This window comes from Lissotriton helveticus, chromosome 7 (genome assembly GCF_964261635.1).
Source record: "Lissotriton helveticus chromosome 7, aLisHel1.1, whole genome shotgun sequence".
NCBI lineage: Eukaryota > Metazoa > Chordata > Amphibia > Caudata > Salamandridae > Lissotriton > Lissotriton helveticus.
This window is the reverse complement of record NC_136068.1, coordinates 1,582,896,027-1,582,923,216: the sequence shown is the minus strand read 5'-3', so window position 1 is coordinate 1,582,923,216 and position 27,190 is coordinate 1,582,896,027. Positions and strand designations below refer to the sequence as shown.

General features: G+C 45.1%; 1 protein-coding gene across 1 annotated transcript in view; it reads left to right on the top strand.

The window, feature by feature from the left end:
* Positions 1-27,190, top strand: part of LOC144769584 (uncharacterized) — a 334,720-nt gene that overhangs the window by 123,281 nt on the left and 184,249 nt on the right. The window contains exon 36 of the mRNA XM_078653744.1: positions 15,579-16,270. Within this exon, the coding sequence (XP_078509870.1) occupies positions 15,579-16,270 (692 nt within the window). The remainder of the gene's footprint in view (positions 1-15,578; positions 16,271-27,190) is intronic.

Here is a 27,190-nt window from a genome sequence, read left to right as displayed (position 1 = left end):
CTTGCACTGCCTTGAGTTACTCCGGATTTACCAAGCACCGAAGGGCCAGACATATGGTGGCCTTGCATTGCTTTGTAAATCTGACTTTAGTGTTTCATTGCCCTTCTGTGATACAAGGGCAACGCAACACTCTGGTAAATCTACCCCCATATGACTTCATAAACGTGAGCGCTGAAGACGTGGGTGTTACACTGTTTATTGACAGTGTATGGGAGAGTTCTTCCATAGAGGTCACCTGCTTGTACCAATCGCCTAAGCAATATGGCAAGCATCATTGGGTGACGGGCGGTGCCCACAAGGAAATGCCCCTCTATGATCTGACTGCAGCAGCCGAAGCACCCATTGCCATCCCACTTCTCCCACAGACTCTGGTGGATGGGAGGAGTACACAGGAGAGTCAACAGTGAAACCGCACATTCTCCCCACTGCCCTGACATCCTGGATACTAGGCTGAGTTTGCTACTAAGGGGTTACCTGTGAAGAAAAAATAACAGCTATCTTCACCCAGTCCTCAGGGGAAACATCCTTTACAACGCAACTTTTACCACGCAGTGCCTTTACGACGCAACTTTTACAACGCAAACCATTACAACGCATTGCGCTGGGGGGGCGCTCTAGGATAGGGAATAGATTTAATTTACTATCCAACACCTTCCCTAGTGTCCACGGGGACTGGAGCTAGAATAGTAAATTATACTATTCACTATCCAGCACCCCAAAGCGCTATGCGTTGTAATGGTATGCGATGTAAAAACCGCGTTGTAAAAGCATGCGTGGTAAAAGCATGCGTTGTAACGTCATACATCCAGTCCTCAATCACTAGCATTCAACAACAGTAAGCCTTCTAGAATGATCCTTTATATGATGATGTCAGCTTGGGTTTTGAGACCTATTCACTGGATGGGCCCTTTAAATTCACTGACTCCTCAGTGGTCGCAATCATTGAGCAGGCAAGGCATTACTAATGACTAGTGCTTAAAATGGAAATACACTTGTGCAGGTACTCACTATTCAGAGTACCACTTTTATCCTAAGAAGTGCCAGTGTTTTTTCATTCAGTATGTTGCTGCAGACCTGAAACATGCAAGTAATCTCTCTTTAACCCCTTGGGTGTGGCCGCGATTCTGGGCCTGTGCGGCAGAATCGCGAGTGGGCGGGTTTATGACGGCCCCCAGCCGTCATCAGCACATGAGCCCCGTGATGCATGATGGCTGGGGCCGTCATCAGCATCGAAGGGGTTAAAAAAAAAGAAGTGCAGGGTACTCCATGCCGGTCAGCACCTGCCCATTTAAAGCACTGCTCATGGGGAGTCTGAAGGTTGGTTTTAGATGTAATAGAACAGAAATATTATCACACTTAATAACAAACCATGTCCAGCCAGAGATATTCCTTTTAACAAGAATATATGCATAGATTGTTAAATACAATGTTTCTGATGTTGTTTCTTATAGTTACCAGTTATGGCCCACAAACTGGTTTTGTGTGGGATGGAGGAGGATATGAGGGGATAATGTGTAGCGTCGACGTTCTAGGTGATTATACATGAAATGGCGGACCACTTCTCCGGCAGCTCACTTGCACTTTGAGGTGGTTTCCTCTACTCACTATTCTCAGCTTCCTCTGTCTCTGCTAAGTGGGGCAGGGTGGAAGGCTGTTTCTGGAAGTGATGAGGTTCTCAGGGGTAAGTGGGAAGCAGTTAAGATTAAGGTTTGACAGCACATTTTAAGGTCGAGCAGCCTCCTTTTTACCCAACTTGGTCTCACTAGCAGGAGTTAACTCGCAGCTATCACCACATATTGAAAATAACACCCTCCTTACTCCTTTCAATCAGGGTTCAAACCGGCCCTGATCACTAACACCATGTTAAATGCCCCCAGCAATGACCTAAGAATCATCCTAGACTATCATCTAGACTGAGGATTCAAAGGATCATCTTTAAATTCTTATGTCTAGCACATAAAGCTTTCTATACAGCTAGGGCAGAGTACATTAGATCCAAAATCCAATGGTATGTTTTTAGCAGAAATCTCAGAACAACATCAGCCAGAAATGTGTTTGTCTCTAGGGTGAAGCTTTCTTCTGGTGGAGGGAGGTAGGTCAACATTTGTACCTCAGCCACCTTAAAAGTGTGAAATAATCTATTCCGAAATATTGAAATGACTGATAGTCACTTGCAGTTTAGGAAACTTGCCTATTTTCAATTAGGTTGCAGATCAAACTCTCTTTCTTTGCAGTTTTTTAGCACCAAGACTCCTTTAGGTATTAATGCACTTTAAACAAATTATTTTAATTTAATCTCAAATGTCTTGACCTGTCGGAATTTATTTGCTATCAAAATGTGTCCACTCTGAAGGAAATCCATTTCAGTCAAAACATTTAATATTCTATTGTTTAAAAAAGTGTAAACATGGTTAAAAAATGACTGGGATATGCAAATTTGGAACACAATGATTTAATCTGTATTATAGATGACCCTAATAAATGGAGGTGCCCAAAAAATTCAACCAAACTGTGGTCAATGCGCAAATGTGAATGAAGATGTGAATCGTAAACAAGTCATGCATCTCAGAAACAATTTGTCACGTTGGCTATCTGGTGCAGGCTGTGGGTCACTAAATGAAAGGGTTGTGCCCAGAAGGCTGACCATCTAGGTAAGAGGAATAATGCCACAGAACCAATTCTTTTAACTGGACATCCTTCAGTCAAATCCCAAACTTCCCTGGTACGTTTGACACAAAAGAAGAAACTATTGTGGAGGGCTCCATGGTTTGCACATGGAGTTTAGGTGAATTGGAGCAGTCACCCATAAGGGTACTTAAGAAGTCTCAGCTCTTGGCTAGGCAAGGGGTGTTACTGTCTTGGGATGACAGAATTACTTTGGATCCACCTCTGACAGGCAGATTGTAGAGTGCTTCCTGGTATCACTTTAGAGCTAGCACCTTGGTGGTCCATAAAGACATGGAATACCAGGCGAAAGGCCTGCAAGAGAAACATTCTGGGAAAAATGTAAACTTGTAGAATGAGAAATCGGCATCAAGCAATCTAATCCTAAAAGGCTCCTGACTTTTAACTATGGAACCCCCCTTGCCTTCCCCAGCTGCCATGGTCAACTTATCCTGATGGTTGGTATTCACAAGAGGCTGTCAATTTGGCCTGTCGAGGCCTATCAAGCTGGCATAATCATGTGAATCATTTGGCGCCTCTCTTCTCTACCATACTGCCACAACTATTGATATGAGTGTGAACAGATGTGTGTAATGCTGGCCCAGGTAGGGACACAGCCCACAAATTTCCACAGAGTGGTAAAAAAAAATGCCCCATTTTGTGTGGTCATCCCCATTGTTTCCTAAATTGTATTGCTAATATTTCGACTCTGAACACTGGGGCACTTCTGTCCAGTGCCCAGTGAATGTACTCCAACCCCTAAGAAAGGTAAAAAGAGCGAATCCCTGTTAGGTATATTTAACTCTCCTTTAAAGCCATAGTACATGGTGTGAATACTATGCCCAGGTCATGGAAAGTTAAATGTTACCTATGGAATGCAGCACTTTGTGTGCCATCCACAATTTGGGACAAGGAAAACATGGTTTTGGGCCAACATGTAGCCTGACCACTGAAGTTTAAACCTGCAGTCCTACCTGTCAAAATAACCCATTTGACTGGAGAAAACACCCTTTTTAATATTAAAGAAGTTACCCCCTATGTGGGCCGTGTACCCCACAAGAAAGGGTGCATGGGATTTGAATGTGGGACTTGTAAAAATTTAATGTCACCATGTCACTAAAGTGACAAACCTCAAAACGCTATTTTCACTGTGGAAGGCTCTTGCTGCCTTATGATTAAAACTAGAGTTCAGATTAATATATTACTTTTGCTATCTCAGGTTTGGCAAATGCTTGAGAAATGGTTCAACAACTCTTTAAAGATTTAATAAAAAAGCATACAATTCAATGGTGAAGTTAGGTTTTTAATAAATACTTATCAAAAGTAACTTTTAGATGGTTACCTTTTTCCCTGCCTGAAGATTCTGGTGGATACTTTGCAATAGCCTGACATGACAGCAGCTGCCCTGCCAGATCTTGACCTTTATGTAGTGTGAAAACTGCTCCTTGAGCAGAGACAATGGCTTCGGCCCAGTGACGGGATGGCTGGATGTGAAGAGTGTGATACATATCAGCTTAGGAAGAGCAACTTGGGAGGTTCCAGGAACTTCATTAGCGAGAAAGGGAGAGAGGTGAAGCCTGCTTTTTCATATTTTAGTGTAAGGGAGACCTGAGGAAGTTGAAGCCTTTGTTCTTTAAGCCCCAAAAAGCTAGTCGGACACCATTTCAGTGGTAGGGAGAGCTGGTCTCTGAACCAGTTTGCTGTAGTTTAAAAGAACGGACTCCTCGTTTCCCTAAACATACACCTGCCTGCCACACAAGCTTCCTTCAAGCCCAGAAGGTCTGTGCCATCTTGGATTCCCCATGGAAAAGTGCTTTTAGGGCAAGTTTGCTGCAGAACACACAGTATGTGCTGCAAAACCAGGTAGAGTTGGCCTTGCATCATTTTCTCCATTGGTTAGGGAGTGTCTAGGAGTCACCCTTACCACTGGCTACTGAACTGTACAAAAATGGACACTTTCTGGACCTGTGTAAGAACAGAAAAAGGACTGCACCTGCTGTTTCAGACCTGAACAGCTGGACCTGCTCCCTCTTGCACCCAGGAAAAATATATGGACTCCAAGGGTCAGTTGGCCGACCTCCTGTAGAGCTGCAAGGACACAACCAGCTGCAAGAGGCCTTTTTCCCTGAAGTACACACTAGATCAAAAGCAACTGGACCAGGACTAGACCCTGATTTGCCCTTTGCTAAAGTACGTTCTGACCCTTAAGTGCTGTCCCTGTTGTCCTAGGACCCTTGGCTTTGTCTAGTTGGACTTCTGCAACCATCTCTGAAGTTAGGACTTAGAAAAATGTTGTACTTACAGATCACTAGAGGGCAAGGAGAAACCCCCCAAGTCAATTTGACTAGGGTGCAACCTAAGCGAGTGAAGATTTCAAGTTGTTACAGCTCAGAGTTTTTGCTGCTCGAACATCCTCTTTAGCAAACAGTTGTGGCAAGCCTATCTGACTTTAGTGTTACCTTCTCAGATACAGCCCACAGCCTTGCACCGCTGGCTGATTCTGAGCTCCAAAAAATGGCACTAAGTCAAAATAAAGAAATCTTGAACAGGGAAAGGCGCGAAAATTGTATGACTGATGAGGGGATTTCCCTGGGTGCGAAATATTAACTTTTCCCACTCTAAACTTTTCTTGCAAAAACCAACAGCCTCAACGATCCTCATCTAATGGCTATCCAGCTTCGAAAGAATGCTCTTGCATACAGTCTGCAACCTTGGCCCCTTGGAGGATTTTGACTTTCATTTCAGAGACTGGGTCAATAGGTAAAATCTTTGACTGGAATGAACCTGATTGGGGTACCCGAAACCGCTCTCCATTGCGGTTGGCCTGAAACTGCACCTAGGCTGTGGCAACATTTGAAAAGTCGTTTTTCTTTGTGCTTTATCTGTTAAATATTTAACAATTTATATTTACAGTTCCCCTTATTTGATTTGTGTTGTTTTGGTGTCATTTTGTGTATTACATTTTTCTCTAGTTTTATAAAGTGGAGTGCGAATTCAATTGTGTTGTTTGTTTTCCATCTTAACTGTTTTGGAACACCTAAATACTTTACACATTTCCTCTAAGTCTGTCTTATCTGTGCCATATCTGCCAGGCTTAAGCTCAGGTTTAAATACGAGGTGAAATTAAACTTAAGGGGGCCCCCCTGCAAAGTATATGGAGGGGGCACCGACACTCCAGACCAATCGAGAGCTCTAAAGCCAGGGGCCTGTTGCCTGTGGACAGTGCTAGAGGAGGACCCCCCTGGAGCTCAGGGTTCCCTCCACACCGCGGGGGCTATAGGGTCTATTGTCACGCCACTTGCTTAAATTACTGAATCCTTTTGCCTGGACCTAACAGATTAGTGGCTTTCTTACTTGTAGTAGACTACCATCCACCCCAAATAATATTTTACTTACCGACAATGGGTATTAGGGGAGAGGTGTGGCGCCGCGGCCAGGGCGACTGACGCTGGAATCTGGGGACCACGGTTCGATCCCCGGCTCCGGCGGCAGGTTAGCCCAGCACCATGTGACTCTGGGCAATAGCTCGCTTAATCTTCCCGACGGCCCCCAGCGCCTAGAGACCCTTACGGGCGATTGTGCGCTTTACAAATGTGGACTTTACAAATGTGGACTTTATTAACCCACTTAGTTGGATATGCACTGTGTTGCAACTGGTAGATATGCACTGTGCTCTGTAGACCGTTAGGGTTAGAATGACTAACTGTTGTTTTTTTTCTTTCCATCTTCTTTCATCGCCAGTTTGCCCAAAATGTTCCCCAGCGATGGACTGCGGGCCTGGATTTGAGACTGAACGACATTTTGACAAAGATTCAATGTGCTGTCCTGAGTATTCATGTCGTAAGTACATTCTTGGTAAATTCGCAAGAGGGTGGGACTAGAGCCTTCTTGTGGTCACAAAGGTGGCAAGAGTGCTGGTGCATGTACAGATGCACTGTTGCCACAGCATGAACAGGTGCACAAGTGCCAGACCATAAGCAGATATGCAGGAACCAGAACTTTGACAGATGCTGGAGCATATTTAGATGCACTGGTGCCAGACCATGTACAGAGCACTAGTGCCACAACATGTACAGATGCACTGGTGGCAGAGCATGCACCAATGCACTTGCATCAGAGTATGCACAAATGCACTGGTCCCAGAATATATACAGATGCAATAGGTGTGAAAGCATGCACAGATGCACTGGTGCCACAGTATGGACAGATGCACAGTGGCCAGAGCATACACAGACGAACAAGTGTTAGTTCATGCACAGATGCACAGGTGCCAGACAACAGACTGATACACAGGTGCTAGAAGCATGCACAGATCAACAGTTGCCAGAGTATGTACAGATGCATAGGTGCGAGAGCATGCACAGGGGCTAGTGAATGCACAGGTGTCAGAGCACCAACAGATGCACGGGTGCTAGAGCATGCACAGATACACAGGTGCTAGTGCACACACAAATGCACAAGTGCCAGAGCACGGGCAGACGTGCTGATGTCAGAGCATGAACAGCACACATGGAGTGTCTAGATGATGCACTGCTTCTGGTCATAGAGAGAACAGAAGCAGAGCTCCCAGACACTCCTCATTTACTGGAGGGAAATGTTTGTGGATCCCACCCCAGGAAGTGGTGCTCCCCTGAAACGATGGTTACAGCACCCCAGCTCTGAAAATAGTTTCAGAACCACTAGCCCCCAGGTACTGAGAGGACAAGGCAGGCTGCATTGGACACACTGGCCTTTTGTGCACAGTTTAACAAAGTATGAATTACTGACATCTCTCTCTCACTTTCCTTTTCTTTCAGACCAAGTAAAACTAACGGTAAGTTTGTTACTTTGTATAGACATGTTTGGGATGCACTGGGCTGCTCTCAGTCATGGACCATCAAACACTCACTCTTTAAAATTGGGGGCCTTGTTTAGTACTTTGGGCAGAGTAGACTGTATTAGCCATCCTAACAATAATGTTTTTTCATCCTCCTTTAGACTCCTGCCAGCCCTACACCTACCCCTCCGGTGAGTACTGCACCGACCTATGCAAGAGGTGGGAGAAGGTAAGGGTTTATGGGAGGGGTGCAATGCCAGATGAGCACCATAGAAATTGAGGGACTTCCTTGTGCTGCCTCTGAAAAAACAGTGGGGCTAGTTCACAGTCAGGCTCATATCTGTGCATTGTTACTCCAGTGAATAACTATATAGAAGAGACTAATTTAGACCTTAGCGTGGCTAGGGCAACTGCTTGAAGGGCATCGAGGATCATTAATCATCAAAGCGGAGGATCTGATGAGGCTTAAGTGCATTGTTTCTGTCAGACAAGGCGCTTCCTCTGGCATTTGCAGCTGTGCTGCCCCAGATTGTCCTTAGAACCCACAGAGGATGCCCTTGTGAAGTAATGAGGAAGACTTTGATAAGGTCCAAAAATGATTGCATTGGCCCTATGATCAAGCACGTTTCGAAGCCTGTGGCGAGCAATCCAATGTTTCCTATAGTAAGGGTGAGCTAGTGGTGCACTACTCAGGGGTGTCTGTCACTGTACTGCAAGACTTTAGTGGAATTACAACTTCGGCTCTGTACGATCGGCATGGATCTAGTAGCTGGTCGTGAAAAGGGACTTAAGGATACTCAAAGAGTACAGAAACAATATGTAGAGCTTTGGAATGCTGGGGTATCCATTTAAGTCAATGGAATGGCAGAGGGCTAACACTCGCAGGTGTAGCCTTCAGCTCCAAAATGCTAATGGTTGTTCTAGTTTTCCTTGTTTAATTTAGAACATTATACCCTCAGCAGGTGGAATGTTCTAATAGTATTACAGCTTTCCTACTTCTGGCTATAACAGCCATTAAAGGCTCTCTCTCTCTCTCGTTATAAGCCACAGACGGAGTTTTGAGCCCATGTCTCAGGAAGAGGCCTTTAACAGACGACATTGCATTCTGCATTTATTTATTTATGTATTTATTTAATGCGATTTTCTGTAGCGCAAACTTTACCCGAAGGTATCAGAGCGCTTTACATAAGAACCAGTTGCAAAACATAAGGACTTAGGATTACATGCGTTACATAAAAGTTACAAACAGAAAAAATTGCAAATGTACAAGATGTAAAGTCACATAAGGAGGGGATACAAACAGAAAGAAAAATTGCACATGTACAAGTAGTAAAGTCATTAAAGGAAGAGATACAAATGGATATACTCTAAGAGTCACATAGGAATGGCAGAGAGTGCAAAGGTCTACTGCATATACTAGTGATTAGAGTTATCTCTATATACATATATTTACACATAGTAAATTTTCTCAGGTCAAGAGCCAAAAAATAAAAAATAAAAAACCAGGGGAGCAGAATTCCTTTAAGTGGGGTCGGAGGGGGATGGGGGTTTGGGGGTGGGGGCGCAGTCACAGCACCAAGGGAGGGTGGGAGGGATACAAGGGTATGGAGAAAAGGCAAAACAGAAAAGGGAAGACACATTTGAGGATCGTCATGGGGAAACGAGGGAATAGGGTAAAGGAAGAGGGAGTGGACAAGATGGCTGAGCTAGAATGCTTTAGTAGCAGAAGAACTGTTCGCCTGCTCCACAAAGAAGAGAATTGTGTGATGGTCAGAAGACGAGACGGGATAAACAAGGGTCCTCAGGAAGAGATGTCATACTGAGAATAGTCATGCTTTGAAGTGGGCTCTGTTTTATTTTTTTGGGATGTGCATAAAGCTAGGTTGGGTGTTTTACTAGAGCAGTGGCGTCTGCTCTGCTAGGAGCATCGCCCCACTGCTTTTTTGGAATGGAAGAAAGGGAAAATAAAATGATAATAATTCGCGTTTTTATCATTTTATTTTCTTCTTCCTCTGTCCGCAGCTTTGTATGAAAGTGCTGGTTCAGGAGAGGAGAGGTAGCACCCTCCTAAGTGTGCAATGACTGCTTGGCTTGCTGTCTTGGGTCGCCCAAAACAGTCTAGTGCATTTCGCATGTTCTCCACCCAGGTTGCATTACAGCCTGCGTGGAGACATGCTCAGGCTCCCAGTCAGCATCTGAGAGCCGAAACACGGAGCTCAGACCAATCACACCGCTGCTAATGCAGCATTGTTATTGCGCTTCCTGTTGAGGCCGAGCGGGGAAGGACTACAGAGGAGAGACGTGGCGAGGAAGCTGCCAGAAGGTACGTGTTTATTTTATTTTTTAACCCCTTCCATGCTGGTGACGAACCCCAGCCGTCACGCTCCACGTGCTCGTGTGCTGATGACGGCTGGGGTTCGTCACTGTCCCGCCCTGTTCGTGCGGCTGCCGCACACAGGGGGAATCGCGGCCGCACAGAAGGGGTTAAACCGCTACCCCTACGTCCTCCACCTCCCGCCCCTGCCGTCGCCCCCCCCCCCCCAACCTCTGATCGGTGCTGGCCACCGCTGTACTGGAGGGCCTTGCTTTAATTAGCTCCATGCTTAGTTTCACATTATGAGATTACACAGCCTGTTTGATCATGGCGTCTGGAGTCAGAAAGGATGGAGTGGGCAATAGGCACACATTGGGGTACTAAGGTTTCATGTTTGGTATCACGTAGACAACACCGTGAAGGTTCTGTGAACATGCAAGTTCTACGTTTTATTAAAAAAGAAAACAGATGAAATTGATTCTACCTACATGTTGTGGAACTGTGGGAAACCATAATAGCAACACAGAGTGGCATCCACTTCCAATGAATGCTTCAGAAATTAACATTATTTACGCTGAATATCTGGGGGCTGGGTGCCTGCTTACCTCGCATTCTGCTGATGTGGTAATTTGTGCATCAGGCACTTTCAGGAGAGGCACAAAGCTTGGCCCTGGTATGTAAACAACATGAGCGCTTGAGATAACAGCATTAGCTAGCTATCTATAGCTTGGTTGCGACTGTGAAAAATCCTCATTTCATGTGAGAAATAGATTGAACTCAACTTTCTCTTTTTGATAATTGTTGTATGTGTATTCCAGCCGGGTTGCGAGGGAGTCACCTGCCCACCCAGGACCTGTCACAGAGAGGGTGAAGTACCTGTGTCTGACCCAAGTGACCACAGCTGCTGCCCTCGGTACTCCTGTGGTGAGTTACTAGATGTGCCAACGGGCTAGGAAATAAGGGGGGATACTGCTGCCAGGCCTGCCACAGTGAAGGGACCAGCAGCGACAGAGAGCTCTGGTGCGAGGCTGCATGCTGTAGGACATTGCGCGTAGGACATGGCTTTCCATTGGAGACTTTCAACCTACACCGACATCTTAGGGGTTTTAGGGGTTTGGGTAAAGAGATGTTTTGGGGTCCTTATTAGGAACACTTAAGGTCAAATTTACACAAGATCCATTTTTTGCGGTCAGTCAATTACTCAGTAATAGACTTACCGCAACCAGCGATCGCGATAATACTGCAGATGCAGTATTACATGAGAACTAACACGTGGAAGCACGCATTCTACTTGTTTTTCTGCATTTATTTATTTTATTTGAAAATCGCTTCCCCATCCACAGGCTTCTCCTTAATCAGAGCAATCTACTATTCAGTATAGATTGAAAGAAGTCTAGGGAAATAAGCGGAAGTTGGCAAGGAATAGCTAAGGGCCTGGTTTAGAGTTTGGCGGACGAGTTACTACATCATAGCGTAATAGATAGCCCATTTGCATTATTAAAAGTGCATTACATGCTTAGAAATGACAGACGTGTGGTATGCAGCCCTGCCTAAACACAGGTTATTATCAGGTTGTGTTAGCCTTTCAACCTACAGAGGGATTGTTTGCGTTTAACACACTCTACAAAATGTGTTTCGTTAAAGAACGACCCTTCTCTGCAGAGCTTCTGTAATTGATCTTCATCCTTCACGTCCTTGCAAAAATCCAGGAATACATAAAAAAATATTTATGCTACAGGTGAACTTAATGGGTGTGAAGTTGAGCAGGACATGCGTGGCTCACATGTGAGGTGCCAGTACATAGAAGGCTCTTTAAAAGGCTGGGGCCCTGGGTAAGTGCCCTCCTTGCCCATGCCTTAAAATGGCCCTGATTTGGCTTTTTTTTTTCAGGCCAGGTTAGGATGCCCTGTGAGGAACGACAAAGAGTCCAGTAGGCTCTTGTTGACTAGCCATAGAAGGTGCATGTGGGAAGAGCTGAATAAGAAAACGAACTACAGCATTTATCATCAGCTTCTGAAGCGATCATATTATCGGTTTTTGTTGCCCATCCAGCCCACCTATCACAGTCACAGCTCTCAGGACCCACTGCATCCATAAATCCATAACTCGCCTCAGCTCTGAACGCCCATTTGGCCCATCTCTCACTGCCTCAACTCTATGGCCTATCCAGTTTATTTTCCAATGTCTCAGATCCCAAGTTGCATCTAATCCATCTTTTGCTGTCTCCGCTGTCAGTGTGCATCCATCCACTGTCTCAGTTGGCAGACCATATCCATATGGTTCCGCTCCCACAGTCCGGTTCTCTCTGCGCACGCCTTTGTTCTTAATGATGGAAGCAGTTATGTTGGGTCTGTTTGCTTGCTAGGGGTGATGTACACACTGCATGCATACTCTTCTCTTATCCATGTCTTGTTCTTTATACCTCAGAATGTGCTCCGTGTCCTCCAAAACTCGTCTGTAAGTCTGGAAAACAGCCTACCATTGAAATCGACGTGGAAACGCAGTGCTGCCCCAAACAAACATGTCGTGAGTACTCGAGAAACAAGGAGTCAATTTTGAACAGCTTAGATCCTAGCTGCATTTAGAATATATAGGGCTCGAATCACAAAGGTAAATATGCACATATATATCTACCAACGTGTACATCACCCTTATACCTCAGTGTAAATTCTTACTTTTTTGCTATTCGCCATTTCTGAGTGGAGATTTACAGTTCATTGCACACTTAGGCATTTCCTAAGACTGCATTTATGAGTTTAAAGTTCCAATTAGTAATTATGCACCTATTTGTGGTGATCTCTGCCACCAAGGTAGAGATGACCCTATAGGAAAATGTAGGCAAATATAATAAATTGTATTGTTTAAAAATATATATATATTTAATTTAGTGTAAATAATTATAAACAACTAATATTAATCCAGGACTTTTTCGAAAAATACACACAACACATAACCTCCCAAAATCAAGTTTGTATTAAATTGCAAATGAAGTAAAATGTATTAGTTGTTTACTTATTCTTTTTGAACAATTATGTAAAATAAAATTCACCCACCATCACTACCACTTATTATTACCTAATGCCTAACACTCTGATAGCTTTAACTCGCGCTGTACTTCAGAAGTAGTAGAATCTAATTTTTAAAATTGCATTGCACTATTGAATTTGAATAATTAGAGACCCTGTCTGAATTCCATTAAGCTGAAAGTTTCAAACTTGTGCAGTATTTTAGAAGTTGTAGTATCTCGTCTTGTAATTTGCATTGCACTGTTTGAATTAAAAATTGAAGCCAGTCTGTTACCAGCGACCTGTTTCTCCCGCCGTTGGCCTCAGAGAACAGCCGCATTAACATTGGCTACCTAGACTTGCTCTCAGCCAATCAGGTGGGGTGGAACGGAGTCAGCTCCCACTCCGGTGCACAGAAAAGAATGGGGCAGCGCGAACGCGCCGCTGGCGCGCAGATGGTGCGCCAAAGGCACGACTAAGGCAAGCCTGTTTGCGCCCGTCCTCGGCCAGCCACGACCAGGGGCCCGTCATTCTGCCCAAAAACTTACTTACACCATAACAGAACTTAAATATTCAACCCCTGAACTTGGCCTGTCAACAATTACTAGATGAACTTGGCCTCCTCCAATCTGGTCAGTCATCTGAATTCGGCAAAAATAGAGATTCAAGTCAAATCCCCAGCCAGATTACTGCACCTAACAGCCTAAGCACAACATGCTCTGTAAAAGAACTAAGCATACTGTACTTAAACATCCGGTCTGCAGTCAAGCATAAGTTAGAATTGATCAACCTTCTCAACACTGACTAACCCGATATATTGTTCATGTCAGAAACATGGCTGACGGAAGAAGCCAGGCCTGACATTTTAGCTGCACTTCCAGATAAGTATTACCTGCTATTCGCAAATAGAACAACAGGAAAAAAAGGGGAGGGGGGGGGGGGAGTGGCAGCCGCTATAAAAAAAGGATTATCCGCCATCAATGTCTCTCCACTGGAAATAGAATTAGTGGATAGCCTAGTCTTTAAGATAGACTTTACCAACAGCACCATGATATGTGTACTAGTGTACAGACCTCCAATAGCTATGCCTAACTTCCCAAAAGCCTTTTGCAAATTGTATCGCATCCCTGACAATTTACTTCTCCAAAGTCCTGGTCAATAATGAACTTAATTATTGGGCAAATGAAGAAACAGGGGGAAAGAGTGCCCGGGAATTGACCGACGCTTTACAAAGCCTGAATCTTTCACAACTCATTCAAGCGCCAACCTACAATAAAGGTCACTCTCTTGACCAAGCATGAACGATCAATCTGACCCTCCAAAATTTAGAAATACAACCGTGTATGTTCTCCGACCATTATACAATCAGGTTTGCATTAGGTGATATCTACACGTCCAGAACAACACCTTCTCAAAAGATCCTATTGAGAAACTGGCACCACATTAACTTGGAAGCATTATGTGACACCTTAAAACAGAAACCTCCTACGCTCCATTTATTTTGCCCTCCATGTTATTTAAATGTTTCCCATTGAGACCTAGCTATTTGGCAAAAGCCCGGTGGAGCTACCTGATAGCTATAGAGGAGATGGGTTTTGGGACTTCCCCCTCGACCGTCACCTACCCAGCCGGTCTTTGGGCAGACTTTCCTTCGTCTTTCTGCCGTATATCCCTCCCATCCTGTTTCTCTGCGAACCTCTTCCCTCGACACTTGAGACCGAACTATTTGTCTGATGCCCGATGGAGCTACCTGGTTTAGCTATAGGGGAGATGGACCGTGGATTCCCTCCTTTGTGGTCACCTACCCAGTCGGTCTTTAGACAGACTTCGTCTCGTCTCTACGGTTGTCTCTTCCCTTATCCTCAATTTCTCACCTCCCTTACCCCCCACTTCTTTTCGCTCTCCTTTCTCTCCTCTCCTAATGTATTGCTGATTGTTTGATGTAATGTGTAATTGTTCATCTTTTTCTGTTATACTGTTAAACCACATTGTTGCACTTCTTTTCGTCCCTCCTGTCTTCTCCTCCCGCTTCCTCCCTCTATTTATGTCTCTCCTTCTCCCCTCTCTCAATGTATTGAGACTGAACTTTTTTGTCTGATGCCAGATGGAGCTACCTGGTTTAGCTATAGGGGAGTTGGGCCGTGGATTCCCTCCTTGGTTATCACCTACCCAGTCGGTCTTTAGACAGACTTCTTTTCGTCTCTCCGTATTGTCTCTTCCTATATCCTCCCTTTCTCACCTCCCCTGCCCCCTCCACTACTTCTCTCTCTCATTTCTCTCCTCTCCTAATTGTATTGCCTATTTTTTTGGGATTTATTGTGTAATTGTAGAAATTTTTCTGTTACATCGTTGATTTTCTGTTATATTGTTGATCATCATGTAAAGCGCTCTGATACCTCCGGGTCTAGCCAGAGCTATATAAAACTCTTCAAATAAATAAATAATGTAGACAATCTGGAGCGAGAAATTGCAGACTGGCAAATGAAGGCTATCAACTCTCATGCTCCCCTAAAAACTCAAACCTCACGTGTTAGGGAACACGAAGCACCTAAATTGTTTACGGAAGAGTTAAGATAAGCCAAACTCCAAACTCATCAGGCAGAGTGGAAATGGCGTAACTCCTACTCACCTGAATCCAAAGAACACTATAAAATTAATCTCAGGAAATACAAACACGCCATAATGGAGGTAAAAAAACAATTCTTCTCCAACAAGGTGTTGAACACAACTAATAAAACCAAAGATATCTTCAACACAGTAAGGGAATTATCTAACCCAGATCGTGTCACCCCCACCAATCCCCGTTACTCAGAAACTCTGCAGTGACCTAAGCAATTTCTTCATTGATAAAATAGAGAAAATTCAGGAATCTATAGATACCAAACATCAGGAGGTGGAAAATGGTTTCGTAAATACCAACACTGACATCCGGACTACCTTCCAGTGCATAGGCCAAGACCAACTCTTGGATTACCTAAACATAATAAAATCGGGCTCAACAAACGATGTCTGTCCACCTGAAGTACAAAAATCCATCTTCAAAGCATTTCCAAAGATCACCCTCTCTCTTCTGAACCTATCCTTAACTCAAGGGACAGTTCCACAAGCTTTCAAAGAAGCAGTGATTATTCCACTTCAGAAAAAACAGGGAGTTGATCCCCAGAGGCCGAATAATATTAGGCCAATATCCCTCCTCCCCTTCTCGGCTGAAGTGTTGGAGACACACATAGCAAAGACTCTCAGCTCTTTCATTGAGAAAACAAACTTCCTAGACCCACATCAGGCTGGTTTCCGCGCAGCCCTCTCCAAGGAGTCCATTATTCTATCTGTAATGGATAATCTAAAGGAGAAGGCAGATGTAGACAGCACTCAAGCATTGATTCTCCTGGACATGTCTGCAGCCTTTGACACCGTCAACCAGAACATTTTGGTGGACCGTCTGACTGCAGCAGGTCTCAGTGGCACGGCCCTGTAATGGTTTCAATAATTTCTTGTGGATAGAAAACAGTTTGGCTCTCTCAGTACAAATCGGGCACAGTAAGCTTGAAATGTGGAGTAATACAGGGCTCATCCCTATGCCTGCATCTTTTCAGTATATATATATCCGCCCTCTTATCGTTGTGTTACGGCAGATGGGAGTGCAAATCTACAACTACGCTGATGATATGCAGCTAGTCTTCCCCATCAATGAATCTACAGAGTCTCAGGAATGTCTAAAAAATCCATGCTGTTCATCATGAAATGAATGTACAATAATCAACTAAAACTCAATGCCGAAAAAACAGAAATCATTATCCCCAATAATAAACTCCAGCATTGGACTCCCGCCCACTGGCCCTCCGAGTTAGGCCCGAAAACTCGATAAAAAGTCTAGGCATACACATTGACTCAGACATAAACATGAACATGCAGATTGGAGCAGTCACCTCCGCTTGCTTACTCCAACTGTGGAAACTGAGGAAAATCAGAAGATTTTTCAGCAGAGAGACATGTATCCAAATTGTCATCTCTTTGATTCTGTCAAGAATTGATTATGCTAACTCTATATACCTAGGTCTTCAGAGCAATCAGATACATTGTCTGTACCTAATACAAAATGAGGCAGCCAGAATTATATCCCAACAAGGCAGACGATGTCACATCAAGCCCCTGCTAAAAGAGTTGCACTGGCTTCCAATGGAGCAAAGCTCGAAGTTTAAAGCCGGCTGTATTCTTTTTAAAGCCTTGCATGGGACTGGCCCTAAGTACATTTCATCAAAAATCCATAAGTACATCCCCCACCGTACTTTAAGATCTATGCACATGATCTAATTAGAGGTCCCAGTTATTAGATGCAAAAGAACAGGAGGCTCACGCTTCTCAATATTAGGACCAAAACTCTGGAACGCTCTTCCGGCCCCATTGAGACTCGCGTCAGGCCTTTTTCATTTTAGGATGAAGACCTGGCTCTTCACCCAAGCTTGCAGCTAGACCTGCACCATCCTTACCAGTAACTCTTTTTGGAACGTAACTCCTGCAGCACCAAGAAACCTGTTGGTGAACAAGCGCTATAAAAGTTCCTATTAACATAACATATCACATAGTTATGGTTTTAATTCATTTTATTACTTTTTAGCCTTTTTAAAATCAGGAACGTAACTCAGTTTATTATGCATGTGCGTGTACGATTTAATCAGAAAAAGAATAAAGTTTAAAATTAATTTTGCACAATATTTCTAAGAAGTGCAATTTGTGGATTTTAATTGTCTCACTCTTATCTAGATGTGTGATTTGTACTAACATATCTCTCCCTGCACCTCTAGTTAAACTTACCTTAATCTGACCCATTTTTTTGTAATTATTGCCTATTGCCCCATAACTTCCCTTTGTCTCTTCTACGTTTTCTACTTAATCCTTTACTTCAGTAGCAGCTGCTACCGGACAGGGGTGATGGGGAGGAGGGAGAAGGGAGAAGGGAAAGGGGAGGAATGTAATAAGAAAAGGACTTACCTTTAACAGCCCGCCGCCACATCTCATCCTTCCTCCATCCTCTTCATCTTCCTGTCCCGGCCGGTGGCAGCAGGAAGCACCCGGGCAAGCAGGCTACTCTGAGCCAATCACAATGCTGCAATGCAGTGTTATGATTGATCTGAGATCCGTGGATCGACGTTCAGACTTGAACAGGGAGATTGTGCATGTCCCTCACTAGGCTGTGTCATGCAGCCTGGTAGGAACATGCAAAGTGTGCATTAACTATTTGGTCAGCCCAAGAGTTTATGCTCACTCAGGAAGTGCACACCACTCCTCCCCTGCTCTTGCCAGCCGTACCCCACCACTGACTGCAATAGGGAAAATGAAATGATAATAACGATACGGTATTATCATTTTATCTTTCCTTTTGAGCCGTGGGTGACACTCCTTCGCCTTAGGGGAGAAGCTGCCACTGCTGTGTCTCGAGATCTCCAGCCATAGGTTTGTGAATTATATTTTGTAGTTCATAAACTAGTACTAATGGAGTAGTACGTTAGGTATTTCAAAATACCTTTCAAAAATCGGCCCCATCGCATGGTCTATCTCCTTAAATGAGCGAATCATCAGTAAAATAGATCCTCACTTCCCCCAGCAAGTAGGACTTGAACGCTTGAGCTTCCCGTACTTTTAACTTCTAACCTCATCCTCAATTGTCCCTCTCATCTGTTTCACCGTCATCCACACAAAAGTGGACAGGCCACTGCCCTTCATCCTGCAACTCCCCCAAAAAGTTATTCTGCCATCACCTGTCCTTCTTATTTCAAATACCTCTTTGTCGCTCCCCCTCTGATGATTTCACAAGTCTCAGATGTACAGCTATTGATGGGTTAAGATTCTGGATCTGCAAGGCGGGCCTGACACCACTGTTCATGTGGCAATAATCACAATACATAGGAATACATCACTGCAACCCCGGCCTGATTTCACTTTGAATACACCTTGGGTCAAGGTAGTAATAGTGAGAGTAGAATGGGGAATTAAACTCGGCTTCAGCCGTTTAATGCAGGAGAGCTCGAAGTGTGGGGCGGGGCTTGAGGGGGGCTCTTTCCTTCTGGAGGTTTGCTCTAATAACTTTATATGATTTAGGGCCTGATTTGGGGTGGGATGGTAACAGAAACTAACCTATTTTGAGCAGAAATCTGGAAGAAATATTCCCCAGTGGGATTTTCATGATTTTCAAAAATATATTGCAGGCGATGAAATTCCACCGGCCAGTACTCCTCCTGGGTTATCACTAAAAATGTCCTCTAAAAAATCAAAGACTTTCATTTTACGCTAACTCTAGAATATTCCTTGGTAAGAAAAAATCTGGTTGAGAAAACTAAAAATAGTCTTTCTTCTCTTTTTTAGCGAATGAAAGCACGCCGGTAAGTTTCTTTTACATTCTATTATCGGACTTGTGGTTGATTCCCGCTGATTACAAAGCTGGGAGACAAGCATCAGTTTCTCCAATCGTATGTGCAAACTTTAGGTAAAATCTTGCAGTCATTTAAGTTGTTAATTCTGAGTTCTTAAAAGTTTCAAATACTAGAGTATAACTGTGCTGGACCTTAGCTAAACATTCCTGCATGTTTTCATTGTTGGTGCAATTCCATGTAATATCAGAATAATACAAAAATACAATCCAGATTTGTAAAAGTGTTTGGAATTTCCATGTGAGTTGTTGGATTTTAAGCTGCCATGTTATGCAACACAGGTTCAGCCAGCCATGTGTCTTTACACGACAGTCTTTACATGCTTAGGTTTTTGAGCCCCTAGCTATAGCAGTAAAGTTAAACTACATGACCCACAATGCAACATTTCACTGGCAAAAAAGCCAGGGCTGACTAAAGATGTTGGCACATGTGGAATAAAGACTGTGAATACAGGAGCAGGTGGGGATGTGCTGCCTGCCCGGGCTAGGGAGAATGGGGATGTTTTATGTGTTGTTTGTTTTTCCATGTGTGTACCTATATGCATGCTCTAGTGTCTGCCACTGTACCCGTTAAGGTATGTTTGACGCTGAACTTAAGGGAGGGTTTGGGTGGGGAGGATGTAAATGTCGTTGTTAGCTTGTTATGTGTATTATAAGGTTAACAGCTAATGTGGGGATACAGTATAAACTCTTTAGGGCAGTGGTTTTTAACCAGCGGTCCGAAACCTCTGGGGGTCCGCGACTGCTTGGAAAATTAAATAGTATTTACAGATTAATAAGTCATATATAAGCACAGTTGCAAAATGTACACCTGAACATTTTAAAACAGTGTGTAAGTGTGAAGGAATTTCAAATTGGAGGCCGAAAATTAAACTAGTGTGCTTAATTGAATCAAAAAAAGCTCCAACCTTCCTGATAACATTGTAATTTTGTTTTTTTATATTTGTTTTGCAAATTAAAGTAAATCTTTAAAGATTGCTATATTTGTATAATGAATGCTTGTTTCTGTATTTTTTGTGTAATATTCTGTGGCTCAACTCATTAAAAGTACATAAATAAGCTGGGGGTACCTGGATTGCAGTAATGATTCAGTGGGAGTTCCCGGATTAAAGTGATGGTTAAGTGGGGGTCCACAGAAGTCAAAAGGTTAAGAACCACTGCTCTAGGGTAGGGTGTTGATTTCCCAGATTTTGCATTCTCTCGGTTTGTGAAGTGTACATTGTCTCCCAATACAAGTGTGCGAATGTGACCTGCGCGCAGAGCCACTGCGGAAAGACCGGTGCTGTTCCCGTGGTCCCGGCTGACCCATGCTGTGATGTGTGCGGTGAGTGAACTTGGGTCTGTTGAGGGCAATTCTTCACTGCATGCACACAGACCTCTGCAAAAAACAGGGCCAGACTGGCGATAGCGGGCATCGGGAGGCTGGAAGGATGGGGGCTGGTTTTGCAGCGGCGGGAGCGGGTTTTGCAGCAGTGCTTCACACTTGCACCAATATCTCGACCCCCCCTGGAGTCGGGGAGTGGACCGACACAATTGGCAGGGCTGCTTTAGGGTTCGCAGTCCTGCCTGGCGAGTACGCAGGCCTGGTTAGAGCTGTCGGGGCACACAGCCACAATTCACTGATTTACCGGGCGAATGAAGATGAGCCGTGATTGAACATACAAGGGGAAAAAAGGCCTAAGAGTGTCCTTCACGGAAAGAGAGGAACACGAGGTGACCGGAACCTTAAGGTATCCAACAGCCCGTCGCTCACTGTCCCTTCGCCAAGGGCCTACACAATCTCTCACTGCCTTTAACTACTTGGCTTCTGTGGCCCCATCCAGCCATCGTTCACTTTCCAGATAGCCTCTCCCAGGGGCGGATTGGCACTGCGGGCACTCGAGCATGGGCCGAAGGCCGGTGTCTCAGTGCTCTCTGTGGGCTGGTTTTTCCCCCTTTACAGTCCACAGAGAGCACTGACAGGGAGAGGAAAGCAGCTTCCGGTGTTCCATCGTTTTAATCTCCCCATGGGGATGATCTTCCCTTTCCCATAAGGCCCGTAGGGGGAGACCAAACCGACGGTGGAGATCATCTACTTAGCCTACAGCTGTAATTGTAAGCTCCCCTCTGAGTACTGGAGACCAAACCCACAGGGAGATCATTTAGTTAGAACTGGGCCAGTTCAGTGATGATAAGCTGTGGCCTCTCCTTGACCCCCTGCCCTGCCAAGCAATCGCTGATGGTGGGCTGGGGAGGGGTGATTGTGTGCAAGATTCAACCTCCCTGGGGCCCAAGGCAGCCCAGAAACAGTGTTTTTTTAACACCTGCCCACAGCCCTTCATTCAGGGCATAGTGGGGAGAAAGAATGGGTCTAACTATGGGGGCCAGGTAATGTGGGGAACTGCACCATCATCACCTTAGCCCACCCCTCCTAGCCCCATGGATGGCCCAGAAGCTATGTATTTGCTTTAGCCCCTCTCCTGACAAACCATTGCCCTGAGGCAGTGAAGGGCTGGGGAGGGTTGGGTAATTTACAAATAGCTGGGGCCTCTCTGTTTTTCAGATGCTTCTGCGCTGGAGGGCTAGGGAATAATTTTTTAAGTGAAAGGGGCCTCGCTGTTTTCAGGTGCTTCTGCGCTGGTGGGCTGGGGAATAACATTTTAATAGAAAGGGGCCTTGCTGGTTTCAGGTGCTCCTGCGCTGGGGAATAATTTTTTAAGAGAAAGGGGCCTTGCTGGTTTCAGGTGCTCCTGCGCTGGGGAATAATTTTTTAAGAGCAAGGGGCCTCGCTGTTTTCAGATGCTCCTGTGCTGGAGGGCTGGGGAATCATTTTTTAAGAGAAAGGGGCCTCACTGTTTTTCAAGTGCTCCTGCCTGGAGGGCTGAGGAATAATTTGGTAATAGAAAGGGGCCTCACTGTTTTCAGATGCTCCTGCACTGGAGGGGCTGGGAATAATTTGGTAATAGAAAGGGGCCTGTCTGATTTTCAGGTGCTCAGCTTGTAGGACATTGTCACCTCGGCCCTGTGTCCTTCCCAAGAACAATATCCTCCCACTTACATTCCTTGTGTGTTTCCTGAAAGGGCATGGCCACGAATGTGGGCCACGCCCATGCATGTGGGCCACGCCCGTGCATGTGGGCCACGCCCGTGAAAGTGGGCCATGCCCCGCGAATGTGGGCCACGCCGCGCAAATGTGGGCCACTTTTTTCGTCAGTGCCCGGGCCAAATTGTGATCCCAATCCGACCCTGGCCTCTCCGTATCTGACCCGTAAGGCCACACCCAGTCCTCTCTCTCAGTGTCTGATATCTGAGACACATTCTGTCTCTCACATTCATACGCAGTCTGTGCAGGAAGCAGCGGTAGGACGGTAGGGCCGCATTTGGGGGTATTTCGAGGGATGATGCAGAGGGAAAATCAATTATTTATTTAATTTTTCCTCTGCATCATCCCTCGAAACCCACCCTCATGCCGCCTCACCGCTGTTAGCTGCACGGACCACCGCTGCTCACGTTCTTCTTCCACCTGCGAGAGTCTTGGATTTGTAAAATGGCTTTCGTAACACACGTCTGCAAAATAATGAAAGTGTCAGGCAGAGAGTAGGCCTCTGCATTTACTCTGCTCTAACGTTCTGTATCTTTCCACAGAGTGTCAGACATGCCCCTCACCTCCAGATTGTGGCCATGGACTTGTCGAAATACCACATTTTGACAGTACTACACAGTGCTGCCCGACGTACACATGCGGTGAGTAGAGCTCCTTTTATAAGCTTGTACATTGGGGTGGGGTGAGAGGGGAACAGGCAGTACACACAAGGACTGGTGTATATTCATCAGGCAAAAGAGCTGGGCGAACAGCCACTGCAGAGGCCAGGTCTATGGGCGCTAGTGGAAGTTAGAGTGTGGCGCGTCTCAAGACCACAGTTCGCCACTTGTCAGTTATCCTCCTTCTTGACGGCCCCGCGAAGGCGAAGGTGATGTTGTCTCTTCGTAGCCTGTCCCTTAGTGCGAGGAAGCCTTTCCTGGTCTCCACTGTTTGTCTTGAGTAGTCCTGTGTAATTATTATCTTGTTTCCATATACAATAATCTTCTAATAAAAGTCTGAAAAAAAAAAAGAGTGTGGCGCGTCTATTTCTTTCAAAAGGCAGGGGCGGCTCCTCCGCTATTGCGAAGGAGCGTCACCCCTCTCCCACCAGCACTACTAGGAACAGGAAAAATAAAATGATGATAAAACGCGTTTCAAACCTGTTTTATTATCGTTTTATTTTTCTATTGCCGAGTCTTGGGGCGGGGACAGGGTGATGGCAGGCACTTGGTGGAGTGGTGAATTCACTGCCTTCGCTGCGCATGTGGGTTCGGCTGGACATCTCGGGCCAGCCGAACCCACGTGCTCAGTGAAGTTCTCTTCAACCCCAGCTGCATTGATGGGTTGGAGAGAGCATGCACAGGCTCCCAGTCTGTCTGGGAGCCCAAATCATCGGCGCTCAGGCCAATCCTGAAGCTGCTCTCATTGATGAGAGCAGCTTCAGGATTGGCCCCAGGACAGTTTGTGAACCTGTGCCGGCCTAAAGTACAGAGGAGGGGAAAGCAACAGAAGAGCACAACGCAATGCTGGAGGGCAGCAGATAAGTTCTTTTTTATTTTTTGTATTTCTCTCCCATCCACCCGCCCGACTCACCTCCTTTCCCTGATAGTAGTCACTCCTGTAAATAGGCCTCTGAATGGCAATAGCTGTAGCTCTTTGTGGAGTGCCTTGCTCCACGTAGATATCGCTGGGGGTGGCTGAAGTAGTAACAGTATGGTGTAACTGACTACTTCAAGCAGTCGCTGGAGGTTGGTGGTAGTAACAATGCGGCGTGCCTGGCTTGTATGGGAGGCCTCTGGTTGCTAGTAGTAGTAGAGTATGGAAAGGTTGACTCCTTACTGACACCGCTGGGTTTTGTTAGTAGTAACTGTACAGTGTGCCTGGCTCCTTACTGAAGCCTCTGGGAGTTGGTATTAGTAACAGTGTGGTGTGATGGTAGTTGTTAACTGCAGTAATAGCATGGCTTGCCTGGCTCCTTACAGAGTCCTCTCTGTGTTGATAGCAGTAACAAAATGGAGTACTCATCTAGTTCTTCAACTGCTGGGTGCTAATAATAGCAAAAGTGCGATGTACCTGGCTTCTTCACCAGATCACCATTGTTGATTGTAGTAACACTATAGTGTGTCTCATTTTTAGAGGTACCTTTGCCTGGCTGTATAGAGAAGCCAGGTTTCTGGGAGGTGCTTATGATAAGTGTATGGTATTGTATGGTATTGTATTGTACCAGCTCCTTGTGTGGCCACAGGCTGTTGGTTGTAGGAACAGTATGGAGTGTCTGGCTTCCTAGAGAGCCCCCGGTGTGTTGATTGTAGTAACAGTATGGCATTCCTAGCTCCCAGGAGAGCCCCGGTAAGCTGGTTCTAGTATTCTAATGGTGTGGCTGGCTCCTTCCTCAGTCCAGTGGCTGTTGGTTGTAGAAACAATATGGCGAGCCTGGCTCCCTAGAAATCTCCCCATTGTGTTTGGTGTAGTAACATTATGGTGTGGCCGACTCTTTCCTGATACCAATGACTGTTGGTTGCAGTTACAGTATGGCATGCCTGGCTCCCTTAAAATCCCCCGGTGTGTTGGTTCTAGTAACCTTATGGTGTGTCTGGCTCCCAAAAAGAATGGGATTCTGGCTGTCCTTTAGAAACTTTTAATCTCTGGACCCCTTTAGAAATAATACTCAATGGATACCCTGGAATTCGGTTGAGCCCACCCTGGTTTATAGGGACCAGGGTGAGTCCCGGTGATGAAGCATGACACTAGTAGGGTGTGTGAGGGGCCATAAAAAGTTTTTTTCGGTTGTTTTGTTTCTGGGAAAAACAGGTCAGAACGGAGATATAAGGGTGGTAGAGTGGTGGAGTACCTTAATGTTAGATGAATGAGGTAGAGAGGCAGTATCCTGCAATTACACGATACAAATAAAGAATCGCTCTTCTCTCCCCACATTAATTTGTGGAAACGAGGTATAGGCGTTGTGTGGTTCTTACAGTCCTCTGGGTGTTGGCTCTAGATTCAGTAGTGAGTGGTAGGATCTCTGGGTGCTGGCATAAGCAAACATATTATATGCGTGAAACCGGTTCTTTAGTGAGAAAAACAAAAGTGAAGGTTGGAATGCTTGAATAACTTCAGCATTGGGGTTTTCCTCTTCCTCACAATTCCATGTCATTGTTTCTTATTGGTGGTATCACCACAGATATATGCTGTAAGAATAGCCCTGCACTAACTGCCAAGCCATATGCCCTCTGAAAGGGAACATAAGCAGCCGCAGGCCATGTTCCCTATAACACCCCGACTGCCAAGGGTGAGGTTGTAATAGTGCAGCGTGCGGCTCAGTATGTAAGTGAAACCTGTATGTGTTCTGGTTGCATAACTCTGTAGTGGCATTGGTACCGTGGTGGCTAGGCATTCAGGCCCTCTGGTTATGATAACAATACTTTCTGCCCAGTGCCCTTCCAATATCTGGCCTCTGGGTTTGTGGCCGGCAGAGAGGCCACGTTGTGCGGGATGGAATACTAGTGCAGTGTACTTGATGTCCTCTAATCTGAAGCCCAATGATCCGGCTGCTCCTGATAGTAACAGTGCAGTGTGGATCAGCAGAGAAGCCGCGTATGTTGATGTGGTTGTAGCTGCACTATGTGCTTTTTACTCTATTCTCCCAGCCAGGGACTCTATGCTTCTCACACTAACAGTGCAATGTTTTTGCCTCCATCTCCTCTCCTCTCCAGAGTGTCCCACATGCCCACCCGCTACTGAATGTAAACCTGGATACACCCTGACATCACACTTGGAAGATGAAAACATATGCTGTCCAGTCTACAACTGTGGTAAGTATTAAAACAATGCATTGGGCTCAAATTTGAAATATAAATCAACGAAGTGAATAATGAAAAGACTATGATTGAAATAGTCAAAAATTATGAACAAATAAACACACCTTGAAGATAAGAAGAGTACGTACACTTGATTTTGAACATTGATAAGTGAGTGCGAGCTTGGTGATGTGTTTTGGAGTACAGAACACACATGTTAATACAAGTATTAAAACAAGTCCATGAGAGGGCAGGGAGATTTTGAGGGGAAGTTAGGGGAGAGTCAGTTGGCAGAGTGACGTGGGACATTGAGCTCTAGTTCTACAATAGATAGATACAGGGCCTGGTGAAGGCGGAGGATGAGAGACACAAGGTTAATACAACGTGGCAGTGAAGAGCAGACTGAAGATCATGTGGCAGTTCAGATGAGACAGACTGTATGGTAGTGAGAGAGGACAGAGACCCAAAATCCTGGAAGTGAGTTAGACTGTGGGCAGTGGTGAGGGCTAGTAGGTGCATCACTACCAGCTTTCTTCGGGCGCATGTACAGGAGGTAAGGAGTCAACCAGAAAAGGCCAACTGGCCTGTTGGGGAATGTAGAAACAGGCAGGTCTGGGCAGAATTTCGATTACGGCAGAGTAATTAAAGTAATTTTGCTAATTCTGTGTTACTCTTTGATGTGGAATTACTGATAATTACGTGATTAGTCCTTCTCATGTGATTAAGAGTAATTTTGGACAAAAAATCATACAGCGAGAGCACATTTAGTGCATGTGAATGGCTGCGCGCTATTCCTGTTCTGCATTTCGTGTTGTGTTGGACTGCAATATGTGCATTTAGTGCTAAGAAAATAGTATGAAATGTCAGTAGTAAGTTGGAGAAAAATCCAGATCCATGAGAACATTTATGGCTCATGCTCACTATTCGTGTTCGAATATATAATGTTACAACGCAAACAATTACAACGCATGCTTTTACAACGCGTTTTTTACATTGCAACTACCGTTACATCGCATGATTTTACAACGCATGCCATTACAATGCCTTTTTTAAAACCACCATTACAACGCATTCCATTATAACACTTATCATTACACCACGTAATACTT